The sequence below is a fragment of the Triturus cristatus genome, chromosome 12 (assembly GCF_964204655.1).
Source record: "Triturus cristatus chromosome 12, aTriCri1.1, whole genome shotgun sequence".
In the NCBI taxonomy this organism is placed as follows: Eukaryota; Metazoa; Chordata; class Amphibia; order Caudata; family Salamandridae; genus Triturus; species Triturus cristatus.
Window position 1 is genome coordinate 697,844,054 of NC_140595.1, and position 16,056 is coordinate 697,860,109.

General features: G+C 43.5%; 1 protein-coding gene across 1 annotated transcript in view; it reads right to left on the reverse strand.

Annotated features, from left to right (window-relative positions):
• Positions 1-90: 90 nt before the first annotated feature.
• The window catches only part of LOC146780127 (histidine N-acetyltransferase-like), a 152,880-nt gene continuing 136,914 nt past the window's right edge, over positions 91-16,056 (reverse strand). Inside the window, exons 3-4 of the mRNA XM_085638678.1 lie at positions 14,082-14,306; positions 91-3,102 (exon numbers count right to left, since the gene is read on the reverse strand). Of these exons, the coding sequence (XP_085494804.1) occupies positions 2,548-3,102; positions 14,082-14,306 (780 nt within the window). The 3' untranslated portion in view covers positions 91-2,547. The remainder of the gene's footprint in view (positions 3,103-14,081; positions 14,307-16,056) is intronic.

The following is a 16,056-nucleotide window of genomic DNA, read 5'->3' on the forward strand; positions in this document are numbered from 1 at the left end:
GCCTGACCGGGAGCTCCCTTAGCCTGACATCTGTCCCTTGTGTCTAGAGCCCCTGGCTCTTGTGCAGACCTATCAATGAGAGACCGGAGACACTTTGAACAGGAGTTTATTGTTTCTGCAAGGAAGAAAGAGTGGGGAACTCTGTTAGCTGACGCTGAGGCTTCTAAGTAGGTTCAAAGAGAAGCAAAAACACTGAGCAATGGAATTAGTAAGAGGTGCCTGCTGGTACTATGCTGGCGTTGAATATATTGTTTATTTGCTGACTCTACACTGGCTACAAAAGATATCCCTCCGCAAGGGACCTTTTTCACTCACAAAAGGCGTGGTGGGATAATGTCGAGGGTTACTGAGCACTGTGATCTCAACTTACAAACATAAAAATCACTTCTATTAAATAAGGGTGTTTTAAATGCACTGAGGGGAATATCAGGATACTGTATGCAAAGTTACCCATCAAAAATATTATTATTATTATTGTCATTAATAGTACAAATAATCTCACTAATAATCTGTTGTCTTCTATATACACAATGGTCGTCTTCAGCCAAGCCGAGTGCACCCGCAGCACTGTTTTCCTCCCTCCAGGAGAGTGAACCGCAGCACTGTATTCCTCCGCCCAGGAGAGTGTCACCGCAGCACTGTATTCCTCCACCCAGGAGAGTGTCCTCTGACCATGCAACTCTTTATTGTGGATTAGGGATAAAGCTTAATTCTTGTGGAGGTGTAATGGAGGCAGAGCTGGCCAAACTGAATTCCCCTATCCATCCAAAGCATTCTGGGAAATGCTGATTAAGTGCCTATAAAGCATTCAGGACAGGGTTGTTCTATCCCAGAGCATTCTGGGTATTTGGTCGTCCTATCCTAAAGCATTCCGGGAATGTTTTATCCTACTCCCAAAGCATTATTAGAAAAAAAGGTGGTGGTTCTAGATGTGCACTTGTGTACAACTGGAGGGGCCAGTACAAAATAAATCCTGGTGGGAAATGCTGCTTTTAGTACAGAGGGCCGAAATTGCAGCACTTTTGCAAAACCTGCCCCCTGTACCAAAACCAGGCCCAATCCTTCCGCCCCACCGGGAAAACACCAGGTGCCCGCACGGCGGTCCTTCTTACGTGTAGGTTTGCAGAGTGAGGTCACTGCAAAGTTTTCATGGCAGCGATGACCTCATAGAAGATTTCTGAAATGTGTCTGCGTCATTCCAAGGCATTCTGGGTTATCAATTCAAATTAATTTATGCTGGAATTGCTGACTGGGCACAATTTGGTAATTAGTTGTGAGAAGTTCTCTGGCCACACTTGGAGAAGCTCTTACAGGGCATGTTAGAGGGTAGGCAATCTCACTGTTGCTGAGAGATACAGGACAGTGATTAATTAAGTTATAATTTCAGATGCCCAAAGCTTTTCTAAGGAGGCTAACACCGGTGTATCTGAAATACCGAGGTTGCCAAACAATGAGGCTGACTGTTCTTAATACCACCTCATGCCTCTTTCTTTCACCAGCCTATTTTTCCTGTCTCGTTATATCAGTCTTGCAAGATATTTTCAAACGCTGCTTTCTCCATTTATCACTGTTTTCCCATCTTGTTCTTTTTTTTACCTTTTCTGCCTTCCTCTCCTTTTCACTGGTTCAAAGTCTGATGATGGAAAATAAGTCCTGGCTCCCAAAAACGTGTGCTGGCGTCCACCACCTGCAACCACCAGCACAAATCAAGCACAGCTATATGCCCACCTTTAGGGGGCAGCAGATATTCATGGGGCTGGATCCCAGCTATTCTAATCTGCTCCACATATCCACATCTCATTTCCTGGGAGGACAGGCTAGACATGCTATGATGTTGATGCATCCTACCACGCCTAGGGTCCAGGATAACAGCACTGCGAGAAGGCAGAAGATGAAATGAAAAGGGAAAGTCTGACTCACGCTCACCCAGTGCTTAATTTGAGCTGGTGGTTTACCAGTGCTCGGCACCGGCACTTAATTGCCAACATCGGATCTTATGACAGTCTGCCACATGGTGGCGCCGATTGTTTTATTTAAAGATGCACACAACTACAGCTGTTTATTAATTCAATATATATTATAATGACTATTACCTGTCACCTCAGGCGTTCCTATAGCTGTGGGACCTGGAATGGTCTGAATTGCCTCACTTGTAGAAGTTTGAGGGTTTGTAGTTGTGTTGTTACTGCCATAGCCAGCGCTGGCAAGGGCAATGGGTGGTGCAAGGTGCAGTGGGCTCTCGACGTGCGGCCCTGGCAATTATTATTATTTGGCAAATTAGCCACTTTGCTCACCTATCCTAACTCACCTACTATCCAATTCAATGCATAGTTAAGGGAACTCCCCTGTAGTGGAGGAAAAAAGTCATATCATGTTCTTTCACATCTACTTGGCTAGAGAGCGGGAGACCGGGTAGAAAACATTACAAATGGAAAGGAGACAGAGGTATGTAGGGAAGGAAGAAGTGCTTTGTTGTATCTTCTCTGGAGTCATGGGCCAGGGAATATAGGGTAACTACCTGGTTGCAGTTACCCACACCCTCTCCATTTAAATATCAGATTCCAGGAGATACTGTTCAGTGTAGTCTTTGGCCAGTTCAACATTCAGGACAGAGGTGCAAAATTCTGCCATTGGTACCCAGAGAGAGGGATCCAGAAAGAGCTGGCACATGACGTTGCCCTTCAGTGTAGGGGTGTGCTTCTCCAGGTGGGCTACCAGCTGACTCCGTATATGACTTAGCTCTGTGCCAAAGACGTCAATGTTCAGATAGAACCAGTCTTCACCAACGGGGACGCGGAAGGGGAAAGTGCACAAAGTGGCCACCTTGGGGCGGCGCTTATTGTCCACCATCCAGTGCAAGTCCTTTTTCTGCAGCAGTGCCAGGTTGCTTGGCATGGGTTGAAAGGGCTGCCAATCTTGGATGATGGTCTGGTTGGGTAACACCTCGGCCAGGAAAGAGCGTGCCAGCACCACTCCAGGAACCTCACTCTTATCGAGGAGTAATGATGGAAGCGGTGGAAATCCAGACTCCTTCATTTTGGCAATCACATCACCCAGCCGGGCAGAGAGCTCGCCAGCATTGAACCTCACCAGCAGGATGCCCTGTGATAGAGAGAGAGGAACAAGGACAAAGATATAAGATCACTAGATTTAGCTAACCACTAAAGAAATTCCAGCTAGGAAATGACCATGTGTATACTGAAAACTTATTCCTATACTTGAAAGTCTCCTGTCAATAAATGTATTCCAAATGTTTGAGAGCACCATTGCACATTTCAAACTTATTATTCCCATCCTTGAAGTTGCTGAAACACCTACCCAAAAAGATACTCCCCTTACATGAGGAAAATACAGATTGTGCACTTGTATAATACATGGTGTGGCATGCATGAGTTGTATAAATGGCGTAAACATGGCCATGTGTTCGTGGCATAAGAAGAAGTTTTCACCCCATGTTTGCCTTCTTGTCTTCCACTTACAGAGTTCTTTAGCCAGTCTAGCAGGTTTAGGGATTCCACTTTCAACCAGAGCGAAGTCTGATCTCTCTTTGAGAAACAAAGTAGTGACCAAAGCCAGTTTTGTGTCTTTGACAGCACTTAATCCACACATGACCAGAGAATCCCATGCTTGGGATCTCTGGCCCAACACACATACCTATGATCATCCTTGTACTCCCTCTTTGTCTCTGGAAAAGATATATCACATATCACACAACAAATAACATGGACACCAACCTCATTGTTTCCTTTGGATAAATAGTTCTCTGATGGACCAGAGTAATGAATTTTGCACAAGACACACCTTTTGACTGGCCCTAGCTTTTTTCCTCAGCCACTCTGTACTGGATAGGAACTGGAGCTCTAGGGACCATTCCTTGAATTTGTCTAGACTGTGAACACGTTTCTACAGCACTAGCAATGAGAGAAACCTGACAAAGACCGAGGAGACTGCACTGCTATTTCCCCTTAAAGCTTGGGACAGAGTCTGGCCCTTAGAGGTTGACTATGTACTTAATAAATCTTCTAAATCTGCAAAGGACCTGTCTTTAATTATAATAATTTTGACAAAAATACTGGTGACGAGGATAGGATTAGTAAGCTGTGCAGGGGACAGCTTGTACAACCTCACTCCTGTGGGTGTTGAAGAAGCCACTATTGTTAGGGACCAGAATGCCTGGTGAGGGGAGCGTTTTGGTAATTGTCAGCGTTTTGGGACTGATGCATGCAGTGTCTAAGTGACTTACTGTAGAAGGCTTGGTAGAGGAGGAGGTTGAGTGGGGCAGCCTGATAGGAAGCATGGGTCCCAAAGTTGCTTCCATCTGACTTTTCTGAGGCCGTACGGATGTAGCGGTACTCATGAGCTGTGAGGCGGTCCAAGCATGGGAAGCAGAGCAGCTATTTTAGGGAGTGGTGTAATGGTTGCAGACCACTCTACACAGCTGTTGTAAGGAGCAGCGTACTGTGATAGATTCTGCAGCACCTGACCCAGTGGTGCCAAGGATCAGCAGGCGCTGACATTAGTGGTTAGAGTTGGAGGGTCGACGAAGTGCTGCTGCTGCACAAGGATCAACGAAGCGCTGTTGTGTAGCAGAGATGGTGGTGAGTGACCTTGCAGCGGTGTGTTGTGAGGATTTAGAGCCCCCGCTGCAGTTCACTGAGAGGATTTAGTGCTGTGTAGGGAGAGGTGAATCAGCTTGTTTCCTTGAGGATCACAGACAAGCAGACATGGAGCCAAGGAAGTGTTCCTGCCGTTGGATAGCTGGAAATTTTTTTCTTCTGAGAGCAGAAAGCAATTCTCAATAAATCTCCACCCAACAAGAGCAGCTGGTGCATTTAGTGCCATTGGTCAGCCCACTTTAGGCGGGCTTTATTTTGTGTGCATAAAAGGGCTAATTGACTTAAAATCTACATTCGCCTCAAAAGGAATGTTATGATGATTATAAGTTAAGGATTACTTAACATTTCGACAGAACTCAGAATAGTGTTAAAGGGTGTAATTGCATGCGCCAAGTGCAATTTGGTTCATGGTAGTCCAGCAATTACAAACGATGATTAGAGTCAGAACTGTATATATAGATTTTAGTATTTTGACATATTGCAAAATATGGCAGCAGCAAGTTTGTTGCAGCTTCCAACCTTCCTAAATGAGGTGGGTGAACCAGTGTTACTTTGGAAGGTGTAGGAAAAGCACTAGGTTGGCGTCATCAAAGCGATTTGGGTATGAAACTAAACCCCAACAGTGAAGAACCAGTTATGGCGATAAATTCAAATAATTTCAGCAGGAAAGTGTGGGACGAGCTTCCAGAAGTGTTCAAGGAGGAGCTAGGTCATTTGAAAAATTACCAACACAAAATCAAGCTAAAAGATAATGCGGTACCCGTAGTGCACAAAGTGAGACCCGTTCCCCATTTAATGCAGGAACCGTTGAAACAAGAACTAGATAGATTAATAAGTGAAAGGGTTATAGAACTTATCAAAAGTTCACTATGGCTATCTCCTATCATGGTCACGCAGAAACAGAGAGGAAGAAGTCTACGTTTATGTGTTGTCTTAAGAGATTTAAACAGCAACATATGGGTGGATAGATTGAAATTCTGTAGAAAAACATGATGACACATTAAGAAAAGTTCTCACCGCACTCAGAAGGGCAGGCTTAACTATTAAACATGAAAACGCCAATTTAGTGTAGAGTCTGTAAGTTATGTAGGACACATCATTTCAAAGGAAATGGTTGCTATAGAAGAAGCACAGCCTCCCTCATCAGAGGAAGAGCTGAAATCCTTCCTAAGTTTAGTCAAATATATGGCAAAATATCTAAAGAATTTTGCAGATCATGCCGCACCAATGACGAATATACTTAAGAAAGGAAGCCATTTTCAATGGAATGATGATTGTAAAAAATCATTTGGGAAAATCAAACAGGCTGTAATAGATTCTCCATCTTTACATAATTTTGACACTAAACGTAAAACCATATTGACTACTGATGCTACTTGGAAGGGAATAGGAGCTCCATTAGCACAGGTAGAAGATGGTAAAGGGAGAATTGGCGCATTCGCGTCAAGAACATTGAACAACAAAGAATTTGACTATTCTACTATAGAGAGAAAGTCTCTAGCCTGTTATTGGACCATCTTGCATTTTCATTTTGTGGGGTCTGCCATTTGTTTTAAGAACAGAACACAAGCCTCTTACATATGAATTGATCACTAAAGGGAGAGAGAGATATCCAGCCCTTGTATTGCCAAGTGGGTTATGGGTTTGGAGGGATTTAATTTCAACATCAAATTTGTACCCAGAAACAGAAATATTGTTGCAGATTGTCTGTCCCGATTACCCTGGGAAAATCCTGATACATGTTACTAATCTCGGTACCTGGCATTACAAAGGATGAATGGCTGGAAATTTCAAAGAAAGATGTTACCCATAATTTGGTAAAGGTTAACATAGTCCAGGGATGGCCAGCTAATTGATTTCAGGATGAAGCCAGAAATTATTGGAAAGTCATACACGGACTGAGTATAAATAATTATATTGTTTTAAGCAGCGATAAATTGGTACCTCATAAGGACTTATGGGACAGAATTACAGAGTTAGCCCATGAAGGACATCTAGGGCGAAGTATCACCAAATCCAAAGTAAGAGTTATGTATTGGTTCCCAGGGATGGACAATATTGTAGAAACTAAGGTCAAGGATTAGGTAAATTGTTCTATAAGTGATAAAAGCAAAATGTTAGGAGAGCTCCTTTATCACCCGTGAGTGTACCTTCCAGACCATGGGACAAACTTGGCTTAGACATTATTGGTCCTTTAAATGTCCCCATGTGGGCAGGCAAATTTGTGCTTGTATTGGTAAAGTAGTGAATCGCATCACCACCCAGGATCTCTTAACATTCTTATCAGACATTTATGTCAGAAGGGGTGCCCAGCACTATCATTATTGACAGTCGGCTTCATTTCACTTCAGAAGAGATGAAGGAGTTTTTGTTGGGTATGTCTATCATCATCTCAAAACAGCATTGTACTGTCCCAGTGCAAATGGATAAGTGGAGTGAGTAAATCACATGATTAAAGAGTGCATTCAAAAGACACGGGTGTCTGGTGAGCCAGTAGACATTGCTACTGAAAAACTGTTATGGTGATATCGCACATCACCCAACTCAGTTATGGGGGTGTCTCCCTTTACACTACTCAAAGGTAGACTTTTAGGTACTAAGTGGGCTACCACTTGGCTGGGAGGTGAACCTAAATGGCTTTACCCGGACCGTGTTAGTGAATGTGTAAAGCAACATCAAGATAACCACAAAAAACGGTATGACTGAAAACATGGCACAAAGCACAGGAAATGGAAAGTGGGGGATTGGTTGGTAGTTAAAGTCAACACTCCTTACAATATAGATGTCAGTAGTTATTCTAAAGCCTTGCGAGTAACTAAAGTAAACAGGAATGTGGCACAACTGGAAGACGGGAGAGTATAGAGCAAGGACAGGATCTCATATTGCGACAGAGCATCAATTAAAGGTATGGGTGGTCCAGATAGTTCTTCAACTCTGAGCAAGGATCTTGACTCTCAATTGAATATGGACTTTTGAATCAGCAAGGTACCGGTTTGGCACAAAGATTATGTGTTTTGTTGATTGAGGAAAGGAGAAGTATTGTAATCATTCATAATAATTCACAGTGTATTATATAGGGAAGTGTTGTAATCATTTATATTTCTTCACAGTGTATTATATAAGGTTATATTATGAATTCCGTTTGTCGGTATCCTTTTCTTCATCAGCACTCCCTCCCCTTCCCTTTGTCACTGGTACATTCCATATTCTGTTATGATAGTTGGAGCTGTCACTGCAAGAGTTCTGTCAGAAGTGGTGGCTTCAGAGGTTGTCTATGTACAGATTAAATCTTCTAAATCTACTAAGGATCTGTCTTTAATTACAATAAAACCCTGGTTTAGATCTATGTAGAGATTGGCCTGTGGAGACTCTGCTGGCCAGGAAGCATCTGATGGCAAATATGTGTTTGAACCATCTTAGTATTTTTATTGACATAGTTAGGACATATAATACAAATGATAAAGAACCCAGGTCAAGAGGATAACCCATAAGTTGGCACTTCATGCTCCCTCCTCCAGAACATGGTCCATTTGACATATGTGGGGGCAGACCCACTCATCTGTCATCTCCTTGTATGAAGGAGAACAGGGCTGGATTGAGAAAGGTAGAAATGATAGAACCATCCGTAGCCTCCCTAAGACACTGGGATGTCACAAACAGTTCGAAGTGACTGACCATACTGAGTCTCCAGGCACCTTCTGAATGAAGAGAAGGACCTGCTTGTACACAACACATACCAACATCCTGCTGAAAACAGACTCCTCCTCATGGTCCAGGACCTCATCACATGTGACATCTTCAAAAGATCTCTTAACAAAGCCAAACAACAATCAAGCAATAGATACTGGTTTGACCTGATCTTTAGGTATGCTAGTTCGCCCTGGGGGAAATGTGGATCTCAGATACAGGTACGCAGTTCTATTCTGGTACTGGACACTTTCTGTAAATAGAAAACATGTAAGCTAAATTGATATAACTTGGGTTGTGTTGCTGTGAGTAGTATGTGCTATCCTAATGACTGGATCTAATTCTTCTGGATCTAACTAGTGCAAGCATAAAGTTTGTGTATATGCTTCAAACACCATGCTACCATGATTTAGTGTTTCTTTTAGTGGCACTGTATGTATTGTATGTATGTGGAGTGGCGACAACAACACTGAGTTGGCTCCCAAGAAGTAGCTATGTGGTCAGTAACTGTTAAGCATGGCACAACATCGTCCCAGTGCCCACCTAGGGTTTACATTTAGATTATGCAGACAGAACAATCAGTTTTGCAAGACAGTTGTCCACAATTATATGCATAGCCACTGCACATTTCTCTATCGGGTAAGATAATAGAAAAAAGTAAGGTATATTTAATTTTACACAAGAGGAGGCATGCGCTTGTTGAGGATGGATCTACTCGGATCCCTTGAAATCTGCATATCACTGTCCAACCTGCAATGAAGAACGTTACCCAGAGAGGACAATATACTTGTCCTAGATGTCAATGGCCAATCACCCAATGACCACTGGAGAAAGCAGAATTCCATACTAAAAACAGTTGCCCAACAAAAACTTTAGTTACCAACCAAACAGGGAGTTAAGTAAAACACTCAGCATGCGCATAAATACACACCAACACACATACACACACACGGCTAAAACATGGCTAAACCCACCACCACATAGCAACTTAGCAAGTGATTGGAGTGCCACAGTGTCTGAGAAGGAGCCTGACTTGAGAAATAATGCAGAGGAGGGTAGTTCTTGATTGTTAGCCAGGTGTGGTGCCTCTGATTATTGTGAAGAATTGGAAAATCAGTATAAATGCCTACACCACATAAGCATTGGTGGGGGGGGGGGGGGGGGGGGTTGGTGAACTTCCTGATGCAGGTGGCACAAGTACTTTGATGAGCCCAAGATAGCCATGTTGAGGACTGACAGAAGTTAGAGGTCAGCTTTTTTAAAGAGAAGGATTTAAATCACGTAGACATCAACACTCATGAAGGTGACTGATGCCTGCTGATAATACAAATTGATTGGATCTGCTCATTGGCCCAATGATGCAAAAGTAGGGACAAAAGGCAATTGGAGGAACATTGATAGCAACCCTGTGCTTATGAGACCTGCTCGGTTTGGTAAAGAAAGCCACAGAGAATACAACCGCCTCAAATATAAATAGTAATACTTTAGATCACTCTACAATTAAGTTTGATATCATTAACTGTTAAATAAGGGGCAGCAGCTGATAGACAGAGGGTTCATCTGTTCTACTCTCATCTTGCACCATCTGTAGCAAATAGGAGGCTCATCAGGGGCTATGGATGGTAAAATAAGTCAGCCCCATGATTTATCAAGTTTCATAGGGTGCTTGATGTCATTTTCGTAATTCCTGGTACTTTGGTGAATTGAAGACCATGGGTGGTGCAAGGTGATTCGATTAGAACTAAATATGCTGCCCCAACAGTATGTGATTAAAAATTGCTAGTGGTAATTTAGGAAGGAAAATGTAGGTGTCAAACCACCTTGACCTCAAATTTGGAAAGTGTGTAAAATTTCAAATGACCCCCAAATTAGGTTAAGATTTAGGTTAGACATGCAAAGGTTGATGGGTGGGAAGCTTGTAAATAGTCTAAATCCTGGCTACCATTCCAGCCCATCAGCTTTCACCCACTAGTGTTTAGAGTAGGACAGTGACTGAAAGATTTTCAATTAGAATGCTACCCTGGGGACTGCCAATTGTTAGAGCATTCTTCCCCTCACCTTTTGTGTGTTTGAGATGTCAGATGGCTATGTTTTTTTTCTTCAAATTAGCCCAGACTTAGGCTTGGCAGAAAGAAAACAAGGAGGCAGAAATCTTCTGGGTAATATATGATAATATGCCAATGGGCTTTAAAAATCTAAATCACAGTGGTACGGCTTTTGTTCCACAATAAAATGAACAAAAAATGACTGCCCTCTGCAACAAAGGCAAAAGAATAAGACCACAATAAATAAAAATTGAACATTGGGCTAAAGAAGAAAAAAGGGTAGATTATTCTCTTTCCTAATGTCATTAAGGGTGGTGGTTGCTGAATGGGACAGATCACAAACATATGTTTGTCTTTTCATTTTGGGGTTTGTGAGTGATGCATGCAGTTGGTGTCTGCTTCAGAGTAGCTTGTGAGTCGATGGGGGCTGCAACGGAATTCCATTGGGGCAGTGTTGATTCAAAGACAGAGGTAGTGTCAATGCCAGTTCTTAGGTGATGATCATTTTTGATCATCTGCAGGAGAGCCAGGGCATGAAATGAGTGCCAGGATTGGCCTGGTAGGGTCCAGGTAGGGTCCAATGATGTTCTTTCAGCCCTGATGCAGAAAAATAAGAGCTTCTCCCCAAAATTGAGAGCTGGTGGCTCCCACCCACAACTACAGGCTCAAATTAAGAACTGCCAAGGACTCTGTTTTTCCAATGGCTTGATAGTAGAGGGGGGAAACGGTATTAAGCCTTGCTCAGAGTTTGGTAATGGAAGACCCAGGAGGGCTCAGTTTGGGAGTCAGCTTTCTCAGAGTGTTTTAGGCCACAGTTGTGCCACAAATGTGTATCTTGCATACTCTGGGTTTAGTTGTGGAATGATGGACAAGAGTTAAGCATTGGTTTAGTGGGCATGTCGGGGGTATGGTTTTGGTACACTATGGTTTTCTACCAGCGGATAGTTTAATAGTAGGAAGCCAAAGAATTTGCAGCTCTAATTGCTGTTACTGGGTGTCCTACACATTCAGCTTTGCACATATTAAGGATTTGTGTGTGTTTACATTTCTGTGCATCATTAACAACGCGCAGAATGTATTTTCACACTTGATTGCGCATGCACACTTTGATATAGTACTGTTGCTTTTAAAATGATCTTCCGATGTTGTGAAGAAGTGTGTTTTCTAACCTTTGTTAAATAGGGCTCAATTTGGGAATAACCAGTAACCACCATGTATTCCCCCTGCACATTTCACTGCCTGTCGTTTCAGCAGCATGTAGTTAAGCAGATTATTATTTGTTTATTTTCATTATCATTGTTCATGCAAATATTTCTTTAAGGTCCTTTGGCTATATCACTGTGCCCTATTCAGACATATAACACATTGATGTTCATGTGTCTAGTTTGCTCTAGCATCTTCGGATGTCATTAGCATAGAAGAGGCAGAATAAATAATCATGTAGCAGTGGGATACTGCTTAGGTGTTAAGGCAAAATGACGTTTAATTTTACTGTGTTCCGATTTGCTGACAAAATGATACATTTGCTCACACGACTGTTATTCTGCAGTTCTGTTTATTTCATATATGAAAATAATGTATAAAACCCCTTAATTCTGGGGGTGAAAAAATACTTTCCTGTTCTACTAGGGATGCTGTCTGTTACTCTCCCGATTTTGCTTCCCACTTGGGATTTAGAATAAATTCTGGTTTTGCATTTCTCTGTATTGCCATAATCACTGGGGCCTTTATGGCATTCACTCTCGCCATATTTTTTTATTGTGTACTAAACCCCTTTAACTATTCCACTGATCTAGAACTCAGGTATTGAGTGGACCCGTTCACTTAACTGACTGTATTTCTGATATTTTCGATCTGTTGGGAGATAACTTAACATGGGGCCACATTACCTCATGAAATTGCAGTTTAAGACGGCATTTGATCCAGCGAATTGTGGGTATTCTGATTGAAGTAAATTTTGGGGTGACTAAACATTTGGGGTTTCCCACACATGCCCATTGCCAATAAACTTCAGGATTTATTTAAAGCTTTAGTCATTTTCAATTGGATTTCTATTTGTTAATTTGGTTCACTTTCTGGAACATGTTTAAGGGAAGTTGTTACTTTCAATCCTAAAAATCTCATATTCTCCATATCACCGCCATCAACTTTGGAGTACTCAAGCAATGAATGGTTATGGGAACCTTGAAGATTCTCCCATTGAACATGATAGAAGGAACAAGTCACGTGGAGGAAACAGGAAATATCTAATATCTGGCTTAGTATGGTGACTTAAGTCATGTCTTGACTGAACTTGTTGGCAGGGACCGGTCCCTTGACGTAAGTGAGAAGGGCCGGGACTGTTTGAATGTAGTTCAAAGGCGTCTTTGTAAGGACTCAGCCTCAGGGTTCTTTAGTAAGTAATCATGGCCAGTTGTGGGTCAAACTGTTCTACTATTATGCTGTTTAGAGTTAACCTCTTCACTGCGGCGTAAATTCCGCCGCAGTGCTGGACATTCCAATCGCGGGCGTGGTCATGACGTCTCCCGGCCGTTGTTCTCACACGCCCATTGTGACTCATGACGGCCGGGAGACGTCATGAGCATGGAAGAGGTTAAAGCTGGGTTGGGTAATCAGATATGCACTACCTGGAATAATGTTGTCAATTTCTGGAGCTACGTTGGTCAGTGCTCATTAATTGTATTTTGAATTTCATTCTGTGGGCTATTGGAATTCAGGACAATTTATTAACTTTTGGAGTGATGTGGTACAAAGTAGAATCAAATATATAGAGTGATTTAGGGTCTGACAGAGAAGGAGGACCGGTAAGAAGCAGCAGAGGTGAGGGAACTGCTGGGTTACCCTCGGTGAAGCCTCAACTGACTCCTACAACGATAACCCCTCATCAGTAAGTCAGAATGGCAGACTAAGTCAGAATGGCAGTCACCTGCCCAACTGAGGTCAGAGCAACGTGGAAACTGTGACTGAATTTCCCTATCTACATCCACCCATAAGCATGGAAATGTAGAAGGGCCCCCAAACAAAGGGAGAAATCTCCCTACCTATCAGGGGCATTTGCTTTTGTGTAGAGAACATACATTCACACTTTGAGAGTTTGTTTTCCTCAAAATTGCTGCATTGCATTATTCTGTGCTTGGGAGGAGTTTCCATAGGCATTTTGTGGGTGTTCACACACAACAGCCATGGATTCTGTTGTATTTCCAGATTTACCATAAGTGGTAGATCTGGGAATGTGCCAAAAACCTACGCCTCCCCGGTGAAACATGGTTATTTCTCCTCGTGTTTTCCTCTTTCTGTGTGTGCTGCATTATGCAGGACACACAGAAAGAGGAAAAAGCCTCAAGAGATTGTTTAATGCAGGCACAAACAATCCTGCATGCAACGCAGGCACTCTTGCACCATGGTGCAAGAGGGCCTGCGTTGGCGCTAGGCAGCCACAAGGGTGCCGGCGCAGGGGAAAAGGCAAGAAAATGCCGTATTGACTTAAATATAGCACATTCCTGCCCTTTCCCTGTCACACAGCGCGGGAAGGTGACTTGCTGCACTGCGTGATTTGGTCATAAATCTGGCCCACTGTATCTATGTGCTGCGACGGTCTGTCAGTGGAAGGCCTTGAGTTGCCATCCAGAGTTAGCTGGCTGATTATGGCCTGTTAATGGGAAGTGCCAGCCAAAGTCACCCGCTTTCTGATGGACAGATGGTGGGATGCCCCTGGGGTCCTATCCCTAATTACCTGCTTTGTGATGACACGGTACTTCTTGAAGTCCTTGGGTCCCAGCTTGTCATCTCTTGTGAGCCGTGTCACCTTCACACTCGGGTACTTCTCCCTCACCAGCTCGGAGCAGAACTTCTGCAGCACTCCGGCAACACCCTTCCCCCTCTCCCAGGGGGCCACGCGGAGTCCCTCCACGAGGACAGTCGCCCCTCCATCCACAATGAACATGGACTGCAGGGCTATCTGATGGCGAGAGAGAGAGCAAAAGACAAAGAGTCAGGGATAGTCCACTCTACCCTGCCAGTGAGACAGGAAAGCATTCAGGAGCCCTGAAACAAAGGTGAGAAGTGATTAAAGACAGGACATTGAAGGGTGGCCAGATGCACCTGTCTGGGAGAGACAGTCACTCAGTCAGGGTATTGGGGTTTAAAAGTCAATTTGTGATGCCCATTTCTAATTGTATAGTCTGTTGAAGAGGAGATGGATTCTCGCCCCCCCCCATTCTGTATGTCTCCTATGTGGCAGTCAAGTGGGTACACATCCCTCCATCCTAGGATGGGATCTGTGCACGAGGGGAGGCAGAACTTCTATGTAGGTGTTCAGTGGAGGTACAGGCAAGTGTAGCCATCCCAAGATTTTGGGTGTGAGGAGAGATGGATACAGGGCCCTAATGCCTAAAGTGCATTCTGCGAGAAGGCGGGTGGGTAGACGTCCCTCTTCCCTGAGTGGGTTCATGTATGAGGGGAGTCAAAACCACACTTCTACCTCAGGAGATATACTGTGTATGAGATAAGTGAAGGCAGAGCCCCTATACCTTGTTGTGCGAGGAGAGATGGATACATGACCCTCAGGATGTGTATTCTGTGTGTGGAGCCAAGTGAGGGCTTGTCACGCATCCTAGGATTTATTATAGGAGAGGGACAGAAAGATACATCACTGAATTACATGGTGTGTACTATGTGGGAAGGTTGTGGTGACACATCCCTCTATTTGAGGCTTTGTTTAGTGTTTCAGAGGGACAAGCTCCTGTCTACCTAACAAATGTGTATTGTATGTGTGCCACATGAAGATACAAGTCACACCATCCCATAGGGTATTTATGTATCAGGAAGGAGGAGACAGACCCCTCCATCCCAAGATGCATTCAGTAGTGAAGAGCATAGAGACACTCACTACATCTCATGGTGTAATGCTTGAATGAGAGAGGTGGAAACACGTCTCTCCATCCAAGGGTGTATTATTTGGTAAGGCATGCAGATACATCTCCCTCTATCCCAGGGTATATTATGTGTATGCGGGAGGTGGATACACGCCCCTTCATCCCAGGGTGTAATATGTGTATGATGGAGGTGGTTACGCGTCTCTCCTTCCCATGGGGTATTATGTGTATGAGGGAGGTGGATACACATCCCTCCTTTCCAGGGTGTGTTCTGAGTGATAGACATGCACCTACACCTCCCTCTATCCCACGGTGTATTATGTGTATGAGGGAGTTGGATACACATTTCTTCATCTCCGGTGTATGTGTTTTAGGGATGCATAAACACCTCCCCCTATCTCAGGGTATTCTATGTGTATGTGAGAGGTGGATACACATCTTTCCATACCAGGGTGTATTATGTGTATGAGAGAGGTGGATAAACATTCCTTCATCCCAGGGTGTAATATGTGTTTTGGGGATGCAGAAACACCTTCCTCTATCCCAGGGTGTGTAATGTGTATGAGGGAGATGGATATAACTCCCTCTATACCAGGATGTATTATGTATTAGGCATGCAATTATATCTCCCTCTATCCCAGTGGGTAATATGTGTGTTACGCATGCAGATACACCTCCCTCTATCCCAGGGTGTATTAGGTGTATGAGAGGAGTGGATACATGTCCCTTCATTCCACAGTGTATTATGTGTGGTAGCGATGCAGAAACACCTCCCCTATCCGAGTGCATTAAGTATATGATGGAGATGGAGGCACATACCTAACTAGGGTGTAT